The sequence below is a fragment of the Blennius ocellaris genome, assembly GCF_963422515.1.
Source record: "Blennius ocellaris genome assembly, chromosome: 17".
Lineage (NCBI taxonomy): Eukaryota > Metazoa > Chordata > Actinopteri > Blenniiformes > Blenniidae > Blennius > Blennius ocellaris.
The window spans coordinates 16,725,615-16,751,467 of record NC_137666.1 but is presented as its reverse complement, the minus strand read 5'-3'; the positions used below and the strand labels follow the sequence as shown (position 1 = coordinate 16,751,467).

General features: G+C 42.4%; 1 protein-coding gene across 1 annotated transcript in view; it reads right to left on the bottom strand.

Annotated features, from left to right (window-relative positions):
• LOC308142661 (ryanodine receptor 3) overlaps positions 1-25,853 on the bottom strand; it is a 149,738-nt gene that overhangs the window by 90,589 nt on the left and 33,296 nt on the right. The window contains 11 exon segments of the mRNA XM_080513175.1: positions 1,836-2,016; positions 2,864-2,985; positions 4,435-4,599; positions 5,253-5,418; positions 5,793-5,867; positions 7,643-7,736; positions 9,511-9,610; positions 11,118-11,230; positions 12,697-12,775; positions 14,162-14,236; positions 21,072-21,176. Of these exon segments, the coding sequence (XP_080369301.1) occupies positions 1,836-2,016; positions 2,864-2,985; positions 4,435-4,599; positions 5,253-5,418; positions 5,793-5,867; positions 7,643-7,736; positions 9,511-9,610; positions 11,118-11,230; positions 12,697-12,775; positions 14,162-14,236; positions 21,072-21,176 (1,275 nt within the window).

Genomic DNA, 25,853 nt, shown 5'->3' with positions numbered 1-25,853 from the left:
TCTGTAATAAATAATATACTGTACTTAACCTCATTTGAGGGTAATGGAGCATACTTTACTCATTAAAATACAACTCGTATTGACAAAACTTCATTAGTAGAAGAGCTTCCTCTTCGGGAATCTGTGTCCCGCTTTTAATTATGTTGACCATCTCCGTGGCTCCCCGCTACGTCACGTCATTTTGATTTATCGAACGGTGAAATATCTACAGTGATCAGATATGCTAAATAGAGGGGCTCAGAAGACAAAATGGAAATTGCTGATGATTTATAATGCCAGGAAAAATCCTGAGTCAGCTGTCCAGAGAGACAAATTGACCTTCTATATGTAGTATATCAGAGGAGGCAGAGAGGCGTGGTGTGTCACGCCGATATGAAAAGACAAGCGAATAAGACGAAATGATATGTGTGTTATTATAAGCAAAATGTTTTAAGGTAACATCTATTGCATTAAAGCGCTTCAGTTTCTCTGAGAATAAATTGCAGAATGCAGAAGTAAAACGCAGTTTGAATAGTTGACATCGGAGGCCGCTTCAGTAAGGCAGCTGACATTTTGTAATTGATGAAAGCAATTTAGAGCCTAGAGGCTTAGCAGAAAGCTCCAGTGCACTCATGCCAGCCTCGGGAAAATTATAAGAGCAGAACTGCTGACACCTCCATATGCACCGACTCCAAATACAAGATGGCAATGAGAGACACCACAATGCGTTTCTTCAGCCGTCCGCAAACTTCTGGAACTGTGGCGCGGCACTCGGCTCATTCATTCATGCAATCAGTGACAAAGCAGCAGTTCTGATCTGCCGGAGTGTGTCTTCTTTATCATTGCAATTTGTTTTTTTAATTTATTTTTAAATTGGCTTCATGTTGAGAATGCAGTCATTTTCTTTAGTAATTGTTTGGTTTTGTGAAACTACCAACATTTTCATCAGGTATACTCTGCACCATGAAGAAAATCAACTTCAAGGTTTAAATTTGAAGGTTGTTATGACAATATTTTACCAGTCTGGGCCAATAGGGGTCGAAATACCAATAGGGCCCTGAAAATGATATCTTCCATATCTAAAGCCCTTCAAACATCACAATCAGTTGAAATCAGTTCCTCTTCTGGCACAAAAATTACCTCAAATATTCTTTAATCTTAGAGGCTAAAAAAAAAAGAAGCTCCTATCACCAAGGCAACACAGGCCATCAATGTTTTTGTTTAGTTTTTCTAACTTTTCAGGCCCTGAAGGACAGGTTCACTCCATTTTTCAAACAGGTGTACGGCTTCCACGGCGGCCCGTTCACAGAGATTCCCAACCTGTCGTTGGAGTCTAAGGGGGTGTCAAGTTGTGTCATGCGGTATCAATGTTATGGATCAAATGTCAAGCATCTCTGGGAGGTCTCCTCGTAGTGGGCTGTCAGGGGGGTTCTGGACATATTGTCATTGCAGCAGACGGTGTCTCCGTTACAGTGGACTCATGTCAGGGGGCTTCCTATCAGCTCAGGGCAGAGTCAGTGTTTTCCAAAAAGTTGCATTTTTCCTTCAAGGACTGTGGTGCACCATGAATGTGAACAATAAAATGCAATGAGGTTTTCCGTTGAAAATGTTGCAGTGTGAACGGGGCTACCTGGCTCATTTAAATACAGGTCAGTGTGATAATCACTTTTTTCCCCCTGAAATGTGCAAAGTGCTTGCTTCTGATGGAAGCTGACTACTGTAAAAAGATTGTTTTGTTGCTGACCTGGTTATTCATTATTGGGGCATTTTTTCGCACCCTAACTTAACTTTTCTTATACACACACACACACACACACACACCTCCCAGACTGAGCAGGGAAATGGGTGGGACTCACTTCTTGTTTGAAGAGGTTCTGCCGGTTCTTGAGGGAACGCAGCTTGATCTGCCTCTCTTCGTGCTCCAGCTCGGCATCTGGGAGCTGGAAATAGGTGATGAGGTCATTGAGGGTTTGGAGCACCTCCTCCACAGGCAGGGCGACTAGCACCCTATTCTTAAGTCCCAGACAATCCAGGTCTCTGGGAAGGAGGCAGAAAGAGACGAAAAAGGAAACACTCAATCAGATGGTACTGAATGGATTTTCTAAAACTGTCTCATGCATCACAAGCGCTGATGAGGCATAATTGGGAGGCTGCACATACTTGACGAGAGGCAAAGATGACTAACACAGTGTTGTGCCCACAGGTTCATTCATGCTGAAATGCTGATTTCCGCTGGACGGCTAAAAATAGCCTCCTGCCGTATGCGTGGAAGGGGAATGTGTGTGTGTCACAGCCGCAGGAGAGGCTGACACACACTCACATGTTGCCGCCATGAGTGCCCGGCCCGGGGGACGGCGGGTCCTTTGATGACAAATAAAGGTAGCTGAAGCATCCACTTACGCTGGCGCCCTCGTTTCATAGTTGGCCGTGCGTAGCCGTGACGCTGCTTCAATATTTGCCGTTCGGGGATGCATGGCTGCTCGTCTGAGTGAGATGTCGGGGGCTTTTGGCACCTCTCTAAAATCTCACAGGTTCAGAGCTTACCTCTCTGCCGGGTGCATTCGCAATCAAGAGGGATGTTTTGTCACTGCTGAGTGGAACGGAGTCTCAGGGGGGGGTGGGCTTTAAGATTTTTGATTTCCACTGGTTATACAGTGTGGTCGCTTTGGAGGACTCAGTTTTATTATCTTTATTCATTATGCTCATCATCACCGTGGTGATTATGTAATGTGCACCAATGGCAGGACCTTTTGCAGATTACTCTCATAAAGACGCTCAAGACAAATGTGGACAGTAATTTGTGTTAATTGGGTACTTTGCTCGATCGTGTCACGCTGTCTAGAGGACAATGATGCATCTTTTTTATTTCCAATGTGTAGCATACCTGATGAATCGCTTGAAGAGCAGCGTGGTGTTGCGAATGATTCGTGCAGCGCGGGACTCTTCGTGTTGACAACGCTGGAGGGTCAACCCGTCGTCCATGTGACCTTCAGAGTGCAGGCACGCCTTCAGAAAGGATGACAGGAGAAAAGCTTGAGGCATCAGTTTGAAGGAAACTTACATATAATTCATGAAATATTTACCCTGTATTTTTATTTGATTGGCACTTTTTTTTCTATTAATAAATGCTTCACATGAATCCTGCTGGAACTTGCTTTTGTTTCAGTCAATAATATTACATTTTCAATTAGTTAAAGGTATAGTAGAGGATTTTCTTCTTCCGGGTGGATCATCAAAATAACTGGTCCTCCCAATTGTCAATCATTCTGGTGATATATGACGTAAGCCCGTCGTACGTGCTCGTCCCTGCGCGCAGCTCACTCCACACGGTTGTCATCATGCCGGTGGCCGACCCGACGCATTATTCTCCGACATTTTTATACAGTTTCACCCCCCTCTGGTGTAAATCTTCTAGTAAAGTGAGCTTATATGAGCGATGCCGACTTGTGACTTGTAAACAGAGCGTGCACGAGGAGAACTGGGGTCGTGCATGTCTCGCGCACGCGTTTTAGTAGGCGTTCCGTCTCGGGAGCAGGTACAGCGTTGCGCATGCGCATTTTTTTCAAAAGGTGGAGAGGGCGGTTCTTTCCTAAAATTCGGGAAAATCCTCCTGTATACCTTTAACTGTCATGCAGCACCTTGCCACTAGCCATCAGACTACACGTTTTTAAGCCATAAAATCAGCACAGTTTACCAGAAAGTTAATCTAGCAAGAGAAGGGACAAGATAATGTGACGTTGGAAAAAATATCATGAGTAAAAAACTGGCTCATTAACCCTTCACTGGAGCAATTCACTGAAGCTGAGCTGGATAAGCTATCAAGGGCCTCTTAATAGAGCCGGTTTATGAGGGCTTTCTTCAAAATCAACTATAAATTTAGCAAAATTACAACTTGCTGACTAGTCTTAATTAACATGTTCTATAATGATGTCTAAATAAAATAGGATTAACCAATACAATTTGTTGTGACTGGAATGTTTAGTTGCCCGCCCACAACGCCTACAATGCCACTACTTACTTTGAAATATGCTTTGAAAAAAGCTATCGTCACTGTTATCACAGAGGGAATTAAAAACCAGGATCATAAAATGAAGAGGAAGCCATTTAATGGAGAGTCTGTCTCCTCAGCCATCCACTGAGCTACAATGTCTGGAACACAGGTGCTGACACTACAGGCAATCTGGCTGTGTTTACACGGAGGACACGCTGTCACAAACATTATCACTCGCACATTTTCTATCACTGCTGCCACAGTAGCCAGGGGACAAGGTTTATATTTAGTCGAGGCAGATAGCTAATAGACAATCATCTAAACTCAATCATCTCATCATCCACAAAATAATTTTCTGCTCCGAGGATACTCGTCTGTTAAATAACTTTGTTTTTTCTTTTGGTAGGCGCTCCAAATCAGGAGGCAGAGCAGCTTTTGTGTTTTGCTTGGTCGTCATCGCTCACTCTTCTCTTGAGGGGACCCAGACGAGCAGATTTGACATCAGGTGCTTGGTAGGAGAGCCAGAGTCCCGTGGCCACGTGCATGATGAAGCAGAGCGAGTCTCCGTATTTAATCTCTGCCACCCCCATGCCCTCGATGTCGCGCTTGGGGCTCTGCTCCAGCTTCTCCTGCATGAAAGAGGAGAGGATGAACATGTCAGAGCTGTCAGGGCGTCACACATGAGCGTGCACGTGCATGCAGGTACGATATTAATAAAATGCAGAGGAGATCTCTGGTTTAGACATCAGCAGATCACAATGAAGCCCCATTTATGTCGCATTTTCAGGTGAAAACAGAAAACTGTGTAAATGGGCATCGTTTTCAAAAAGTTGCTCCTCAGATGAAAACGTTAAAAACGATATGTTTTCACTTGAAGCATTGCCATCTAAACGGGGCCTGAGATAATTTTATTAGTGGTAGCATGATGTGATCACTTTCATTCTATGATACATGTTCCAGAAGGGTCACTAATTACCTGACCGGTCCGATCTAGAAACTCCACTACGAGCAGTACAGATGAATGTGCATTCAAGAGTTCAACTAAATTAACCTCGACGGTGTGGTTCGCACTGCTCCAGTAATTCCAGTAATTTTCATTGTCCTTGAAAAAGAAATGATGATTTTTTTTTCCAGCGCGGGGACAGTGGGAGGTCCATTTGTAAAGGTTTTAGGGGTGATCTTTCGCAACGCATCCTCATCGGTGTTTAATGAGGAAGCTTGATGAAGGTCACCTTGGGGAACGTGTGTGTGTGTGCGTGCGAGCGTGCGTGTGTAAAGGTGCCATCCTTGCCTTGGAGGCTCTAAAGCAGAAGGCAGTGGCCACGGTGTCAGACCTCTCCCGGTCCTGCAGCACCAGCCCCCTGTCTTCAGTCAGTGCCACGTAGTGACCGGTGGTCAGGTGCCGTAGTCGGAAAGGCTGGCCCCAGCGAATATGGCTCCCGCTCCAGCTGTCAATATCCCACACACACACACACACACACATTCAAATTACACACGCAAACAAGGAAAAAAAATATGTCTTGAAATGGCTGCTAATTAGTTGATGTAAACATCACAGCCAGCTGTTAATTATCTAATGTCAATGTGATAGAAACATTCATTTTTAGCTGAAAACATTTCTTTGAAAGAAACATAAAATGGAACAGGAGTGGCTGCATCCCTCAGTGGCTGTAAAATGGCCACAGATACGGAGAAAGAGGGAGGGAGGGAGGGGTGGTCACAGTGCAGCATTAAGTCACAGGTGGGTGGAGGAGAGAGGGGAGGAAACGATGGAAGGAAAGTGGGATGGTTAAGGAACGAGACGAAGTGAACCGCAGCCCACCTGATTCGGAGAGGCTCCAGCCTCCACAAGGACCTCGCCTTGGCACCAGCTTTACCCATCTCGTAGTTGACTATCCTGGGGGACGTGAGAGAATCATGAGTGGGGGGGGTCGGTCTGTGGATGCTTTCACTGTCTAGCCAACGCCGACACCGTCAAGGTCATTCGTCCTGGTTTGGAGGAGTGCTACCTTTCTTCCTCTCATTTGTCACGCTGGTCGTCGCTGACAAGACGTTTGAATCAGACACATAAACAAGCGCGTGCACGTCGGGGTTTTATTCACTCAGCCAACTACATCCTTCAAACAGAGACGCGTGTGCCCCGATAACCCACAGCTACAGTGTCTATCGGTGATATGGGTGACTGGGTCCCCGAGATAAAATAATCTGCACATCAGCCTGCAGGTGACAGCTCGCAGGATGTTTCATCTGCACAGATAAATGAAAGACCCACGGAAGAAGCGGCTGTTGAATTTCAAGGACAAAACGAGGAGAGCAGCCAAAGCTAGGAATTAATATCTAGTCCCGCCCCCCTCTATATTTGCCAGACACTGTTCTAAAAATAGACGCTGTGTGTGTGTGTGTGTGTGTGTGTGTGTGTGTGTGTGTGTGTGTGTGTGTGTGTGTGTGTGTGTGTGTGTGTGTGTGTGTGTGTGTGTGTGTGTGTTGTGAATGAAGAAGACACACATCCTCATGGCACCTGGTTGAGTGTGTGGCCGGCTCTGCCCGCTGTTTTGACCCACTTCAAGTCCAGTGTGTCATTCTGCTTCGGCCTACCTTGATGTGTGTTGGCACCAAGCAGCTACACACGAGTTAAAAATAACACGGCAGCCATTTTGGCTCCCCGGAGGGCCGAGTGTTACGTCGGTCAGAGACATTTCCATGAAGCACGGTGGAGGCAGAGGCGTCGCTGTTGACTCACGGTGCAGTTAAGTCACTTATGTGTCATCTCTAAAGTGCACCTCTCTGAGGATTTTAGGTATAGCAGCTGGGTGGTTTAAAGTGTGAAGCAGGCCCTCCCCTGGGGGGGGGGGATGCCTTTTCACAGCTTTTTCACAGATTTAAATTTATGAGCAAAATTTATTGTAGGAGTAATAACTGAAAAATAAGCACAAAACCAAAGCAGTCATGACAAATTAAAGCATCCAAGTAACATGCAGTGTTTTGGGGTAACAATAACGGATTTCTGTAATTGCATTACTTTTACAGGTAACAAAGTAATGTAGTGTATTACTTAAACTACACTACTTTACTTGGTTCTAGGAATGCAATTTTTTTACATTACTCACGCCTTTTGTTTCCGAACGCTAAGTCATGGCGCATGCATGCAATGACACGTTACGTATGTACACTACGTAATTAAGCAGCCGGTCATCTGATAAGAGAAAGAGAAATGAAGCAAGAGCCTGGAGGCTTTGGTCAGTGATGATTCTCACATTATTTTGAATCTATATGTCATAAGAACATAAATACATCTGTGAAGTATACGCTAAGTTAACTGCAGTGCACTCAATGAGTAACTTGTCAAAGCATTTCACAAATCTATACACCACTGTAAAACGAAAGATGCCCGACTCGCTGTAGAGCAGGCAAAGATGCATCAGCCAGTGTTACTCCACCTCCCCCTAAACAGCCTCTAACATAACAAGCATGAGAAGCATTTTTAATCAGAAACAGAATACTTTAATGCTCCCAGGGGGGAAATATTTTAACATTTTCATTTCCTATAAATCCTAACACCATTAAAAATAATGTCTTGAAATGTAAAAGAAATCAAGAAGGATTCGGTCTAACATCCCTGAGAATAGAGTGAGACAAAGTGTGCGTCTCATACTCCAATGCTGAATAACACACCTCTGCTGCTCCTCACTCTGGTCTGATCCTGGGATGGTCACAACCTCGTCATGTCCGTGAAACAACCGCATCACATGACCACCCAACAGGTAGCCTGTCGGAGAAAGGAGGACAGAAAGTTTGAATACGCCTTCACCTTGCAACACGGGCTACAGGTTAGTTCATTCAGAGATTAGATCTGAGAAAGGATACAGCAACATTATTTTCTATTTAGCTCAATAGGCTTTCTTAACTAATAAGCCATAAGGCCCCACTGTGCAAAGCTGATCTCCATTTGCCTCAGGAGTCGGAAATCCGAGCTGCTTTTGAAGTTGATTAAAAGAAATGTGTGAATGGAGTTAATCCGCTTGTGCGGAGAAAAAGTTGCCCAATGAATTTGTCTAAATTTGCAGTCTAAAGAGTTAATGTAGCAACAGCTTTATTAGAAGTATCGAGACAGTTTTCTGACTTGCGAATGTAAGATTCATGGAACACTTGTTTTTCCCTAAGAAGTGATAATCTGGGTGAGGAATTTCCAGTTCTGAGGCAACAGGATTCGAATGGAATTTTAACCTACAGAAGCAACATGGCAGTGTTTATGATGGACTAGGTGAAGGACGATGTGACCCCTAGTTCGATGAGATAGCCATTCACAGCCACATAAACTGAAAACTTTCATCTGATCCATTATTCTATATTACCGTATTTTCCAGACTATACAGCACCTGGATATTAGCTGCATCCGCAAAATTTCAAAAGGAAAAAAAAAGAAGAAGAAAAAACTACATATATAGGCCACACTTGTATGTAGATGCTTGCAGAGCAAGTATCTACATGCGGAAGTAGAATCTAGTTACATGAAGCCAGTTAACCCGTAAAAACCCATAAATTAGCTGTGCCATTTTATAAGCCGCAGGCTTCAAAGCTTGTTAAAAAAGAAGCGGCTTGTAGTCTGGAAATTACGGTAATTCATTTAAAAAAGAAACCTTCATCACTATATCCTTTTGTTCCCACAGTGTAGCTGCTGATAGAATTTGGCATGCATTCTTCAATTCATGATATCTTGAAATGTTCTATTAACTATCAGAAAGCAGAGAAATAGATCTTCATCTCAACCATTATACATCATGTCCAAAATAATGACTGTTTTAAATGTAATAGAATCCAACAACATAATTATTGGCCAAGAAGTTAATAAACTATTTCAAACTAATACCAACCTTTTGCCATTAATTTACTGAGCTATTCCATTGTTATCCAATGAATAATTACAGCCATCTAATCCTTTGACACCAAACTAACTCTAGCCAATAATGTAATAACAGATGAATGAGAATGAATTTCTTGGAATTATGTGGGTTTTTGTGCAGTTTGCTCATCAAAATGTAGCATAGTGGAAAACACAGTTATTATATTCATTCATTGTGGATACATACTAAGCTGTAGCTGACAGCTGTAGCTGTAACTGTTGTCTCAATTAGTGCAATTATTATTTTTACTAATTTATAACAATATTGGCAAGTTATTGTGTTGTTTAAAGCCACCCAAGTTTTTATGTTATTGGCAGGTTATTGATTTCTAAAGCCCTTAACTCATCATTAATAAGGCACAAACATCAAATCATAGTGTCAAACATTTGTAACACGAGTTTCTCTGTCCTGTCAACTACACAGTTTTCTAGGAGAACTGGAAGATATTGAAAGGAGCAGAATCACTCACATTTTGAGTCTTTTGACACAAAATCACAATACATTGCAGAAAACCTAAAACTTATAAGGTCAAATCTGGTCCAATGAATACTTGCAACAAAAGATATGCTAATCCACAGTCCTGCTATATTCTTGCATGAATCGTTTATCTGAAACCAGTGGATGGTGTGAAGTCTGTACCTTCTTCGATGTTGCTTCCGGAGCAGAAGGGGTGGACGTTCCACAGGGTCTGCATGAAAGACGCATCCACCTGGATGTTTCCGTTGGAGATGGACAGATGCTGAGGACAGAAACAACAAAATGATCTCAAAAATCTGCACCTTCACTTGCGGCATTGTATGTGAATTTGAATTCCACAGGTTGGAGGATAAAGAATGTGCTCTAATATGTGTGCTGACAGTAAAACGTGAGCTCTGTGGACACGCTGATGACGTCACCAGCTCGAGTTTGGAGCTTCTGGGAATTGTTGATCCAGAAGAAGAGCTCAGTTTGAGGGAAGCATAAAGCTGAATGACAGATGTCTTTGAACTGTGTGGGGGCGGGGGGGTGATGCTGTCTGAGTACTCTGGTGTGTTTTCCACAGTGTTTATGCATCCATAAAACACATTTTGTGGCAGCTGTGTCCCGATCATCCTCCCTTTCCGGAGCGTCTCTCTTCAGCCCCGAGGTGCAGCGTGTCCCTACATCCCACAGTGGGTGACAGCTGGGACAGACGACCCGATTGACATCCGTGGCTGAGAGGCGATAGTGGTCATCTGTCTGTGGCCCTGCGGACTCGGTGGGGTAAACACCGCCTGGCTGCTGTCACCAACTCCACAGATCAAAAGGAACATATTCCCCGGGATGAATCGGTGTTGGAAATACATACCAACAGTCGAAACGTTTTTGCTGTGATGTATTTGTGTCCCTTAAAGAACAACAGCACACCTTTAAAAGCCCAGTTTTCTGCAATACACTGGCTGGTAATTTATCTCAGCTGTTTCGGTGCTACTCCACAGTAAATGAAGGAGCTATCTGTTGTTCTTAAGTCCAATAGAATTTGAATGCAATTGTGATGGGGACTGTCGGAGAGAGAAATATTGTTGTCAGAGAAACAAAATGTGACTTCAATGAGTCTTAATATGTCAAGAACTGCAAATGAATGGTTCATGTTTATTGACTTCACAATTCCAGCTTATTTAACAATACAATGATTTGGACAAAGTATGTTTCATTAGAAAGACAGTTAAGGTTCAAATTAGTTACTTTTCAAGAAAGGACTTCTACTTGTAAACTTGTAAAGGAACTATTTTACTTTCAACAAGAGATATTTAATCATTTGCTCTGCTCGTTGCCATGATGATCTCAGGGGTGAGATTGATTTGATGCTCAGAAGTGCAATGGGGACCTAATCATTATTTTAAGAGGAACAATGTGAGGACACTCATCAGGAATTGCGCTGACAGCAGTTAAAAAAAAAAATCCTAATCCACCAAACTAGACATTTCTAGTGAAGATCAAAATTTCCTTAATGTAATTGCGAGCAGTCGGGCATTGAGAAGGAAATATTTGTTGCTTTGAGTGTAACGGGTCCAGCTACAGAGAGGTCACAGGCAGGGTGCAGCGTGTGGTAACAGGATTGGAATAATCTGAAATTTTGTCACATCAGGGAGAGCAGAGTGGCTGCTCCCCGACTAAGGGGACACACACACACACACACACACACACACACACACACACACACACACACACACACACACACAAACAAATGACAGCTTCGAGGATCAACTGACAGACAACAGACTTACAAGGTATCGCTCTGAGGACACGCTCACGAGGATCAGGTCGTCACCGATGCGCACTTTCTCTCCTTCCGATCTCTGTTTGGAGGCGGGGTGGATCGTCCACCAACAGGCCTCACCTGCCACACAACACACACACACGGAAATACATGCCTTCATGTGAACAAACCCATCCAGTGACAAGCCTGAGAACAGAGCATTTCGCCTCTGCAAGCGCAAGGATGTCGCCACTAATCACGTAACAAGGCCACAGCTGGAGGAAGTGAGGGACTGGATAATGTGTGGATTCGTCATGGTAACATTGGTTTTTACGCCGCGAGGAGATGACCACTTGATCAAAACACTGCTCTGTACCAAATGAATAACACTAGCAGGGAAGGGTTTGAGTTTGGCGATCTGGGGTGTGATTTGTCATAAAAGCAGTCAAAATTAATGACTACAATGTGGAGAAGTGAAAATTATGAAATTAATTTTGATGAAAGAGCATGAGAGTGGCAGGTCCAACGACTGCAGGCTGAATGTGCAATAGCTTTTTACTTTCACATGTCATTCACTTCCTGTGACTCATCCAATGGCAACATGAAAAAATTGGGTGAAATCATGTTATTATGTATATTATGTGAAATACAGTAAATCTGGCACCAATACCTTTTCAGTGTCTTTATGAATATGGAATATCTTGCATATCTCCCAGATAAAATGAATGACATTTAATAAGAACTCGAATTGATACAAGTACATAAAGGTTAGCACTTGTACCTTGAAAAAAAGTGCTATCGCTGCATCTCTCAATTCATTATTTGGAACACATTTTCACAGCTGGCTACCCACCAACTTTTAACAGTGGACTTTATTATAAGATGTTTTCAGTGATGCACTGCAGATTTTAAATGTCCATATTGTGCTTTTTTCCTTCTTTTTGCCAAATCCAGTGTAATTTATTGTAGCATTGGATGATATGGTTGTGGAGACTAAAGTGTGTAAAAAAAAAAAAAAAGTAAGAAAAGTAAAGTAAAGAAAGTAAAGAACAAACAAGGAAATAACCATGAGAGTCTAATGCATCCAAAACCCTAATTTCAAAACCCCTGTTTGTGTATGATGTCACTTATGGTATTATTCTCCTGAAATGACCTGCAAGATGCATGCAAAGTCGAAACAAAATCTGTATGCATGATGAAATGGAAATGCAATGAAGAAAAACTAACTTCTTGTACAAACCCAAGTGTTTAACCAGTGGAATCAAGTGTAAAAGCTAATGTGAGTAAACACAATGGTGGTGAATTCTATTTAACCACCAAGTATGACACAAATGAACAGAAGAGGGTGATCAGTAGATCAGATAGTATCCCCTCCAAACAATTCACGCCCTGATGATATCACAACCAGATTATCAAATATGCTACTCTGATGTAATTATCAGTAACAACAGAAACACACTGCATGTGCACAGTTTACTGCAGAGAATATTAACTGAGGAGCGAGAGAGAGAGAGAGAGAGAGAGAGAGAGAGAGAGAAGAGCAGACAGCAATGGAACAAAGACGGAGGGAGACAACTGTGAAAGACGAAGCAGAGCTTTTCATTTACCTGTTGAGTCCTCCTGCAGGCCGACATCAAAGGACAGCTTATCTGTCTGTGACCGTGATGTCTTCAAACAGGCCAGGTACTGTGGTCAACACACACACACACACACACACACACACACACACACACACACACACACACACACACACACACACACACACACACACACACACACACACACACACACACACACACACACACACACACACACACACACACACACACATCAGACTACAAAAGCCAGTGCTGTGACACACACACATCCACCCACTGCTCTGTGGGCGATGGTGTTGGCTCATAAGCTCAAACTGGTAATTAAAGCTGGGAAATAGTGATCACAGTATATTTTTTATACATTCCTTTAATATGTGTCATTCTGTATGTTTTTCTGTTGATGCTGTCAAATCAATGATGGATTTTCTTTAAAACCTTCATACACAGAAAACTTCACATCTCAGCAGGTTGTGGCTCAGATGGTAAAGTGTGTTAAACCTCCAGTCAGTTTGAGTCTTAACTAGTCCTGCCCATGTGTCAAATACCCTAAGCTCCAAGTTGATCTGTGTGGTGTGTGAGTATGTAATTTAAAAAGAGCTAAAAAGTGCTGAAAATCCCAAATATAAGAAAAGGTAAATTCATATACTATGAACACTCAACGTAAGAAAAGTGTGGCTGAGCAGCACAGAAACACGACAGAATATATTTGGTTCTGTTGGTGTTCAGTTTCATAACCTATGGTAACAATACAGATGCTGAAGAAATATTGCATCTCGCAGATATCTATGGCTTCACATAGCACCTTCACCTTATTATTAATCCTCACTTCAAAGATAACGTACACAGAGATTGTAAAGAAAACTGAACGATTTCCACAAGACATCCACAGGCTGTTTGCCTTTGTGTAGCACTGATGTGTAAAGAGTCGGTCTGTTAAGCTGCGCTGGGAGTCAAGTGATGTCAAACGATGAAGTGAGCAGCAGGTACACAATGTGGAGATATGGTCACGCTTATTCGGATTAAAGGCTTGGTGTATTTTTAATTACATTTTCATCCATGTTTTTTTTGTTCAGTTTGCAGCTATTTAAATAACACCGCAAACATTAAATCTGATTTGCTTTTTAACCCGTGTTCAGCATCTGTTGTAACTAGCAGCAAAGATTGTAAGATTTCTTTGTAAGATATTGGTGATGCTGCCATGAAAGATCGCTCCCTCGTTGCTATCAAACTAGCCTCAAAGCCCAAAACTCCTCAGGTTTTACGGTGCACTGATCCCACAAGGGTGAACCAAGGGGCCCGTATGTTAGCTGTATTTTGTCCAGGTGTGATAATTAAGGTTAAATGATCCTTTCTGTCTGATATTTTGATTTCTGTTGGACACACTCAAGTCGACGGCGTACAACTATGCGACTCAATCAAACTGAGTTATGTTCTCAGATGAGGAGATCAGAATGACGCTGGAGTGACGTCTCACCATGGAGCTGAAGGAATGCCGCAGGAGGATGGCATGTCCATACAGCAGGGTCTTGTGTCCTCCGCTCTGCGCCGCCTAGAGACATAAAAACATGCACAACAAGCACAGACAGACACATAGTTACACGTCAGCACAAGCTCTGCGATCTCCGTCCAACTGCAACAAACTACACCCGACCTCTGACAACCACAGCTGACCTCGGCGAGGACCTCCTCACCAGGAAGTGGTGACCTCGAGGAGGGCGGTGGCGGGAGGGGAGGGGGGGGGGGCACATATCTCCTCGGGACGGTTTGCCACCCCACCTCACCAATGAAGACATGCAATCTGCGAGATGGTGTTTCTGCCTCCTGTATCCGTGAGGAAGAAAACTGGATACAGGATCATCTTTCCTGCACTCCCACGGCAGGGATGAGGGAAGGATGCACAGCGACTGTCAGTCTCTGATGTGATGTCGGTGTTAGCGGGGGGGAATGATTCCGTCGTTTCAGGGGGTCGGGTTGAGATGCAGGAGCAGGGAACGAATGATCTCTCCACTCAGAGAGATGCAGAGGGGATAAAGAAGAGTATTTTCCTCTTCAGCAAGCACCTGCCAGGTTACTCACCTTCCTTATGAGCCTCTAGGAAGCATTAAGGTAAGAAAGAGTGTCATTATTCAGAAAGAACTATTGCTCTCCCAAGACTTTCTTAATCTTTCAGACAAATGATTTAAGTCCCGGGGGAACAAATGATTGCTCAAAGGTTATGTAAAAGGATGAAGGATAAGAAGCTGGCTCTGGGTTTGGGGGGCATTTTTCAAGCGTAACTGTTGGTATTAGGAATCTACTGCTGAAACAACGCCAAACAAAAACGTTTAATCACGAGCATAGCTAGGAGCTAATGATGTGTCTCAACAAAGGCTGTTTATTTTGTCGTTTCCTCCAAAATTACATCTAAGAGGTATATGAATCAGGGTAATGCTTCATGAAAACCTTGTATTATTAACAATCTCTCCCTGTTTTTATTCCATTGTGTCTCTTTTCTCTCTCTCTCTCCCTCTTTATTCCCTATCATTGGCTTCAGGGACAATAGCAGGCCTGTGATTTGAAGCAGTTGTGTTCTGCAGACTGCAGCACTGGCTTCCAGGCTTCTTCTGTACTTGCTGGCTACTGTTATGTGCTGGCTGAGGTACTGAGCTTAATGCGGCGAAGCACGCCGAGCTGCAATCACCACAACCCAATAAACCAGAGCCTCACACTGCTTTCTTTATCCTAGTGCCGAGCAGCATGTTTTCGCCGGAGGAGAAAAATAAAAAGGAACCTTCAAAATGTGGAAAGACATTGTGGAAAATGAGAGCCAGTGAAATAAGTAATGAACTGTAAAGGAGGCTTTTGACTCACAAGTGGCATCCTTCAGTCGATATGTTACACAGGCGTGGGTGTGTGTGTGAGTGTGTGTGTGTGTGTGTGTGTGTGTGGGTGTGTGTGTGTGTGTGTGTGTGTGTGTGTGTGTGTGTGTGTGTGTGTGTGTGTGTGTGTGTGTGTAGCCTGGAGACGCCACAGCAGGACAAATATGACGTTCAGGTAAATACCTTGTCCCACCATTTTCATTTTTGGTTGAATTTTTGGGAAACCATGTTTGAAGGTACAACTAATGATCCTTTCAATAGAACACACCTGTAGAAACGCAATTCTTTGTTTGAAACAAATCGCACAATATGATAACCAAACAGTAGCAAACTTATGAGAGATTATATATTAAGACTTAACGTTTCAGAAACACTATGCGTTTGCACCGCAACGTTTTGAAAACGATAGTGGAAAGAAATGCTGGAAACGATGTCGTTAGCATGAAGCTCACAAGTTAACGCCACTGGCTGTTTTAGGAATGAAACCACACACACAGACAATAATACACTATAAGCATTAACAATGGCGAGTACACGGACATTCGTATGGACAGACGACCAAGCTAGATTGTAATTCATGATAAGTGTCAACTATTGAACAACCAAGTCGGAGGAGAATATGTAAATGTAAAGATTGTTATGTAAATAGAACCAAAGAGTGTAACTGTTGTCAATGGGTCTCAAGAGTTTATGTAAATTCTTGTCTGACATTCAACCTAAAATTAATACTTGATGTGAGACAAATGAGAGTTTGGAGGGGAACAGTGTGGTTCAAATTCCATGAGAGACGCTCACTTTCCCAATTGTGAAGGAGGCAGTAAATGAGTAAAAAGAAGACAGGGCAATTCTGTGTCGGTGACTTATCCATGGCCTTTTCGCCTGGCGAACCTCAAACAGTGCGAGGATACTTCAGGCCGAGTAAAAGCAGCTTTCCACAGAACGGTGGTTGGTGAACATTGAGTTTAATAAGAGGGCTGGCATTTACACAAGTTGTTTTGCGCTTTCTTTACATGTCTTCCATGACTCTCCTTCCACCTCTGTGCTGCTCAGCTGCAGCAGCCCGAACTGCCCATTTGGTCCAGCGGCTCTGTATTGATAAGCTCATCTGTTCAAAGACGTATTGATTTCAGCGCGTCAGCCGAGACATATTCAACCTCCATTTCTCCTTTAATGGCACTTCCTCCAGTGACATTTTGGCGCGGGAGAAGAATGATGAATAGGTAGACGATATCGAAAACGGATAAACGTGAGCGAGAGAATGGACTGAAGTAACACAGTGAAAATGACCAATTCAAACCCTATGGAGTTTAAAGGTCTCTGGGGTATTACGTATGGATATTAAAAAAAAAGGGTTTTCAAAGAGTTTCTAAGTTTTCAGGTGTGCCCCGCTTTTAATTTAATTGTTTTATTTGTACTCATTTTGTAATTCATTGATGTGTTGTTTTTATTATTGTTAATCAAAAAAAAAAAAAAATATATATATATATATATATATACAAAAAGAAAAAGATCAACTTCGAGCTAATTCAAATTTAGGTGGAGATATAGTTACACACACACACACACACACACACACACACACACACACACACACACACACACACACACACACACACACACACACACACACACACACACACACACACACACACACACACACACACACACACACACACACACACACACACACCATTTGATATTAAATCACTTTTGCTGTCTGATATCCTCACTTTAATGTGTATTCTAAATATAGTGTGAGTTTTTATTGTTTGGAACAAATGTCTGTGTTGATCTTCTCCGGCTGCAGAGGTGTTTTGTTCCCGTGTCTGACTGACGCCGGGTTGAGCTAACAAGGGCAGGCAGTGTTTGCTGGCAGCTTTACTGAATGGAAAAGACCACACCAGCATCTAAATCGACCTACCATAAGTGACATCTGCAGGTACATATTTGCACCGTTTCTTTGCTTTTTTCATGCTGCAGCCAACCAGGAAAGCAGTTGGAGCAGACTGGTGGTATTAGGGCACCTCTCTCCAGTGGAAATTATAGCACTTGAGAATATCTGCTTCAAATGTGCAGGTCAAGTTGCTGTCTGACTGGTACGTTAGTCAGTGTGCTTGTCCATTTTAGAAAGGTGTTGTTTCTTTATGCAAATGTAGTTCAACGTGAGTAGTTCTGATTTTGCTGTGTGGTAAGTGACAAAGAAAAGACTACAAGAACTACATGCAAAACATGGCATTCAAGATAATATGAATTTGTCATCGTTTGTAAAAGTGTCTTGAAATGACTGCATTGTATTTGGCACTATAAAAATAAAATTGACCTGAATTGAAAAAGTTCAGCTGAAATTATAAAAAAAAAAAAAAAAAAATAGCCAGATAATCAGACTCAGGACAGTTTTAAAAATGGCTTCCTACATTCTCACATAGGTACAACTTAACCTCAATCTACAAGCGTGTCTTCAGACTGTGAGAAAATACCCTAAAAAAAGCCAAGGAGGTGCAGGGAGAACATGAAAGTCCGAAAAAGGCCTCCAGCTATACAAATACAAAACACCGTAAAAGCTTTTCCATTATGGGTAATAGATGGTGAATTGAAACTGTCTAATCAGGACAATCTGGATTAATATGAGACTTTACAAAGGTGCTGCTTCAAGCAGAATAGGACTGAACCCACCCTTAAACATGGTCATTTCAGCTCTAATCAAGTTTTTTTTTTTTCATCTCAACTCACATTTTCCTGCCAGGCTGCGTTAACACTCCACAAAGCAGCAGTGGAACAAATGGTCCTGACTTCCGTCCTTCTGCTGCTCACGCAGTCCTCTCGAGCCCCAACACACCGTCCCCAATGCTCCGTCCCCAACCTTACCAACTGTGGATTTCTAGAAATTCTCACCATCATTAGCCATGTGGCATTAAAGTATAAACGGGCTAAAGCTGACACAGCTCCGAGACATGCTGGGAATTTTTATATCTAAATGACTTCCAATTATTTCCTGCTGAAACGTCTGCGTCAGCGCAGCTGTTTGCATCATCTCAGAGCATCTCACGGTGCACAGGCACTGGGATTAGAAGAAGATGCTGTAACACAGAAGAGCTTATACTACGTGGAGGGTTTCGCAAAACAAATGACACTGCGATGAACATCCATCTGAATCCCCTGAGGAGAAGGCAAATGTTAATCTGACGCTAATCCAGCATTGGTGCCGCTCCAGTTCTCCAGCAGTGGAAAGTGAGCTGAGGGTTGGAAATCTACAATATATACAGCCCTGTTGGTCTTTGTCAGCTCGACTGAAGCTGTCATACAGCATGCACAAAAAAAAAATCTATATGACCATTGGTTATTTAAAAGCATTGATTCCGTTGTATTATTTCTAAAGATTTCTAATGGTACGTGGTGACATGTAGAGGACAAACCAGAGAAGACGAAAGCCCGGTTTACATGACGACGTTTTCAAGTGAAAATGGAAGACTTTCTCTGCATTTTGGGTATTTACACAACAATGGTGCTTGGAGCCACTGAAAATGCAACTTTTTCAACTTTTCAAAAATGTTTATTGCTACTGCCCATGCATACCATGGCCGGAATAAATTGTTACACGGCACAAGTGCAAGTAGACAGACAATAATAAAAATGGCGATCTCTGGAGTGTCATGACTCCCAGTCCATATATATTCTCCTGGGACTTGGTAGTGTTATTGTTGAGAGTCACCTGGAATAGCAGTCCGACCCTGTCGTCTGTCCATAAGAATATCCGTGTTCCCTGCTCCCATGTGTGTGTGTGGTTTCATTCCAAAACCAAACAGCAGCGCCAACTTGGCCTGGCATGCTAACTACATTGTTATCAGCATTTCTGCCATTTTGGTGTAAACGGATAGTGTTTGTAAAAGTATGCCGTGTGAACGTAAAACTTTTCTGAAACAAAAACACAAAGATTTTGTGTTTTCAGTTGAAATGCTCTCGTGTGAACAAGGCCTAATGCAAAGGGAACAGAAAAGCTAAATGTGGATTCTAACGTATCCAGGGTGCGATTTGTGAGGGAACAGGGTGCTGGGTGGGGTGTGTTTCCTTCCCCAACACGTCTCATAGCTGCAGACATGAGTTAGTAGTGAATGAAATCTTAATGTAGTGAAAACAAATGATACACATGATGAAGTGAACAACAATACATGTAACAGGTATCATGGTTGCAGGCCGACATCCAAAGACCAACCAGCCCGCCGTTAAAAATGTTTTTATTGCCTAACAAACTTGTTTATTGTGAAATTTCTTTGAAAATCAACAAAAATTTGGTTATCAAAGTATAACTCCATTTTTATAGCATTACTTTCACTTTTGATATGCAATAGTAAGCTTACTTACTTTATTTAGATTTCAAGTACAGTTATTTGTGGCATATTGTCCACATAAACGTGGAAGTAGATTTAACTCTTTACAGAACAACCGTTGCAATACTCGTTTCAGCATGTTTAGCTTTTTACATCAATTAAAAGCATTGTTTACACACAAAAATCAATTGGAATGTGTAACAATTACCAGAATCTCACACACATATTAGCATTTTCAGGTAGGAAAAGCCATGAATTTCTTACTGGATTTCTGTAAAAGATTGTCTACACACTGAAATGTAAACTTAAGATATAATGTGTGAGTGCAATAAAGAATGAAAATGACTTCCTAATTTCTTTGGACGTTTGTGTGAAACCTGACATACCACCACTTTTTCTCAACAATAAAAAGTGTGTACGTTTCCAATCCCCTCCATGATAAGTTAACTCTGTGAACGAGGGCTCGGTCGACCGGAGAGGGGTCGATCCCACCCAGCAAATCGCATCCTGAATGTATCTACTCATGCATAAAGGATGGAAGGGGGATGATATGAGTGGTGAACATACCCATCGATCCGGACCCCGGGTCTATCATGAGGAAGATGGTGATTATTTATCACAGAAAATAGGAGATAAATATGGAAGAATTACACGTCTGTAACAGGACGAGAAGGAAACACACTGACAGCAAATGAACAAGGGAAACACTAGTGATGAATGGATCCTGATGTTAGTCACTCTGCATTCTTCTTCACTAATCGTGCACACCTAGCCTGTAGGATTTAAAGATGCTTATCTTCCAATACAAAAAAATATCTAACTGGAATGGCTTATTCATGCTGTTTTCATTGAAGCTTGGTGTTAATCAAATGGGAAAATGTGCGCACAGTACTTGAGAAAAAGCCGCAGTAATGCCAGGGCATCCCCTTCATCCTCATCAATATTCATGTAGGCCTGGACCTCGCCGCAGCGAGGGCCCCCAGGCCACTCCGGACGCCCTATTCTCTCCATTAATCTCCTTACAGTGACTGAACAAGTTAAGAACGTTCAACTCAGCTGACAAGGCTTATTACAACTGTTTCTTTTAAATGTCATAACAAAGTGGGACATTCATCACATGACACAAGGAGTGGATTATAAGAAGTTGAAGTGTCGACTGAGAGTTTCTCATCTGTGTGTGTGTAGGTATCTGTGCACTCACCCCTTCGCTGTTCTGTCCGCTCTTCGCCAGCATCTCCTGCAGAGCTCGCACTGACAGAGACTGCTCCAGCACAAAGGTACAGATGCACAAGTCCGGAGGAACATACTGCAAGAACGAAAAAAAAAAGGTTTCAGGTAAAAAACTGAAGACAGATGGAATATTACAGTGCAATTTTATCATCTATGTATGCACAAGGGGATTTTTATGTATTTCTCAAATTGCGTGTGGAAAAATGGTCTTAAATCATTATTTATATCATTATTTTCTGTTATTTAGAAGATATTTTTCTTTTCCTAAATAGGCACACTGAAGCAGATTTTTCATTTTTATTTTTTACATCCAATAGAATACAGATGTTTTTTGTCGAATCATGTCAAAACATGTCAAAAAGCTAAGGTGAAACAACAACCTACCTGCTTGAACAAAAGAAAGGAGAATATTTATGAGACATCGACATGATCCTTCATGGGTGTGACTTACAGCACAGCACAACCCACAGATGTTTGATAGGACTGAAAGGATTTGGAGGGCAATTCACCAGCTGGAACGGATTGTTGAGTTCCTTAACCATTTCAACAAAGGTTGATCGTCCTGCTGAAAGAAACCACTCCCATTAGGGAATACTGTTTCCATGACAAGGTGTTCAATGTCTGCAACAATGATTAGGTCGGGTCTACATGGTGATGTAACAGCGACACTGACGACGAGAGCGAAGGTTTCCCAGCCAGACAATGACCGAACATCACATTCCCTCCATCTGCTTGCAATCTTACGACCGCACCTCTTAGTGCCATGTGTTGCCGAAGTTTTGAAGTGTTGTATCATCCAAGGCCCGTGTTTCATCTCCAGTCGCTTTTAATCAGAACGAGTATTAACTTCTGCAGCAGTTTGAGCGACTGTTGGCTCAGATCTCACAATCCAGCCACCAAAGCACTGAACATCGATAAGCATCACTGCTTTTTGACCCTGCTCACTGTCTTTCTTTCTTTGGACCACTTCAGGTAGATAATTACCTCTGCAGACTGGGAACACTCCACCACAGCTGCAATTTGGGAGACGCTCTGATACAATCGTCTCAATGCGACTCAAATTAAAAGTCTCATCCTTCCCCATTTTTCCATTTCCAGCACATCAGTTTTGAGGACCAAATGTTCACTTCGCTGCCTGATATATCCCACTCAGTCTGAACATAAACGTGAGTCACATCACCATTTGGTGGTATTAACACATGGCCGAGAAACCAAAGTACATATTTTGCAAACGTCATGTCGACACGCTGCTTCTACATCACAACGCCTTTTGCTTGACTCTAAATGTCTCGTTCACAGAGCATCGAAATACTTTGCAAAATCACGAGGCAGGGAAGTCTCAATGATATAGATTTCTTACATTACTGAAAGTTGATTCCAGAACATACAATACATGTGTACCATAATGAAAGCAGTTAAATTAGAGAAATTCCTGCCGCAGTATCCTCCATACTGTCCTGGCCCACACTAAATCATGAAGTCATCATTGATGAAAATATTGCCACACCAAACTCATCGCGCCATCTTTCAACACTGATTCTGATTGAGTGGCTTTCTGAACTTTTTGCCTCATCAGCAAAACATAATCACATTGCCAGAAAATTGAAAGTTGCTCCTTCAACACACAAGAAGATACTGTTTGGATGCCCACCCGGAAAATCTGCGCTGACTACTGATTTTTTTTACTCCTCTTGAACAGAGTTTGTCTTAATTGAGTGGGTGATATTCATTAAAAGGTACTTTAAAAACAGATCAAGCGTTCTCAGGTCAGTTTATGCTCGAGCCAGTCAGCCGGCGAGTGTTCATTCTTTACAGGCTGCGTTTTGGAACGTGCACTGTTAGAAAAACCGGAGAAGATGCCAAGTCTCATCCCAAAGCAGGGCAGGGGTCGATGGGACAGGCCATTCTCTGACAGAATGAGGAAAGTGGTAATGGAGATATTGTGGCTATAAGATAAATGAGACCAAGCTCCTCACCTCCCGTGGCCTCCTTATCGTTTCTCTACTCCGCATGAAAGTGCTTCATTTGCATGGAAATGTCTAACCTCTTTTAAAAACTTCTCACAGATTAGTTTCAGCATAAAGATGGAGGGCAGTCACGAGGTGGGTGGATGGATGGATGGATGGATGATGGATGGATGGATGGATGGATGGATGGATGGATACACCAAATAATATCATTTTCCTGACCTCCACCTCCTCCATGACTATTTTGTTATCCCTTAAGATTCTTTCTCTTCAGGATTTAGCGTCAAATGCCGGCGATCAACAGGCTGATGGACTGTGAGCTATAAAAGGAAAGTGCTTGCAGATGTGCGTACGCACAGTTTCACGGATCCAAATTTTTTTAGGGGCACATCATTTTCGGCTTTTGGGCGCACGCACATTTTAAATAAAGAATCCTACACAATGTTTTATAAATGAGGTTCCTGCTCTCTCCGACTTCTTGCGGTAGAATATCTGTACGATATGCTGCTTGGGTCAGAGATACATCTTGCTGAGCCAGCCATCTCTCCCGCAGTCATTGTCAAGGAATCATATTAAAGGGCCTGGTGAGAAGCCATCAAGCCTGTACCCTCATTTCTCTTGGAGAATAATGGCTGACCTTTGCTCTCTCCACAGTACAGGCCCATAACAGTTGGTGGGGAGTCGATTGTCATGACGGACCATGGAAGTGAAATGCAAGTCTGAGAGCACTGGAGGGGATGATGAGTTTCCAGCTCTGTCAGGATGTCCTCTCGCGAGCCAGAGCAGAGCGACAGCTTTACAGCAGCCTGGCATTGCCCCCGAGATTTGCTTTATGACCAGTCATGTGACGAGGGAAAATATGCAGCGCAGGGTGGTGGTAACTGATGGATCACACATCTTTGTTTCTGTGTCCAGAGACAGTTGAGAGGTGGAGCTGATTTGGTTGAAAAAGTGACGTTGTACTCCAGTATAGACTGACGGTGTAAAAGTAGAGGATACCATGGAAGAACTATTACTGGCTTTCATGATGGTGCATGGACATCCCTTCAGTTCTCTTGTTAAGATTTTGACAGGTGAAAGCTCATATCGATCCTATATTCCACTACCAACTAGATTTTCAGTCTGATTGATGTTGCCTTTTAAACTGTGCACGAATTAAACCAACATCATTCTAGCATTTTTGGTTGACTTCCACTTCACTAGACCATGTCACAAAGGAAAGGAGGCATCTCATTCAGCTGAAATTGCCACCATTTCTTTCTCTCTCTTTTTTTTTTTTTTACTCTGCCGTCGTTGATCCCAAAGGTAGGGTGATGCCTTTTCATAAAAACGGCACTCAATGAAGACAAAGTGCCCGATAGGAGGAACATCCATCAACCCTGTCAGGTATAATTACCGTCCAATATGGGGGCCGAAGCTCCACCTCCAACAAGCAAACACGCTGTTTGTGAGAGCAAAGAGGAGATGCATTGATCTCTGCTCACATGTGCTGACTAATTCTGATAAGCATTATTTGCTCTTCCGATTTCAACCTTCTCATCTTGCCCCTCTCAAGAACTCAAGATCTTTCTCAAACACTACTCATAAATCACAATTAACACACGATGAATATCAATCATAAGACCTGCTACCACTTTGATTTTGTCTTGTTTTGTGTCTTTATGTTTCTCAGGATTATTCCCATACTGATTGATTCCCTCATGTTTGTCTTGTCCTTCCTGACTTCATTCAATTGATCTTAGTTCATCTCTGTCCTGTTTGCTTTAGTCCAAGTCCTGACATGGGTTTGGAGTTGTCCTAGTTTGTTGTGTCTTGTCTTCCTGTCCTGTGTTAATTACTGTCTGACAATGCCCTTCATGTCCTACTATTGTAGTCATTCAGTATGAAGATACATTAATGCCTTTACACTAATAATTTAATGAACTGTCTTGCAAGGTGGCATAAAACTGCGGCAAATCAGATATTTCACCATTTAAAGGTTTAAAATTCTTTAAATAGACTTTAAGTGACTGCACGAATATAAATTATGGTTCTACTACCATAGATTATTAAAATGTACGGGTTTTTTTTGTGAGTTATTTATAAGTTGGACAACATGAATGTAAACGCCAACGGAATCAGCGGCAACCACAACATGCTTACACGTCAAATAACATAACACATTCCTCATCTCAGGAAATTAATGGCTCAAACCAAGAATGGAGCTTTTGTTGTTGTGATTCTTTATGTATGTTGTTCCTTCGATAGTAACGACATGTTTTGGCAGTGTTTTTATTTATTGTAAATATCTGTAGTGACAGTAGCAGTCACACTTTGAGGAGGAGCAAGGTGGCAGACTTCTAATTAGTTGTGTAATTGTTCACAGTACGACAATTTTTAAGACACAACAAAAGTATTGATTGTCACCAGTGACGCACCGATACCACTTTTTAAAGCACAAGTACAAGTACAAGTATGAGTACTAACCTTTAGCTACCTGCATCAAAAAGCGTCTTTATACATACGCAAACAATAGGCCAACGCTCTGCGTTGCTCACAGCCTCTGTGTCGACACTACGCACACCTCCAACATCCTTCAAGGTTCCAGTGTACTATTGAGTCTACAGCATGCATAGCGCAGTGCGTAGCATTCATCTAAGCACTGCACTTTGTGTACTGTAGACCGAGTTCGCTGTGTACCACCACACACTCCGGCTCACTGTTAATGACTGTATAAGTCATACCTTAATCATGTTTAACATGCCGCATCACTGGTATTTCAGCCTCAAAACTCTTGAGCATGGAGC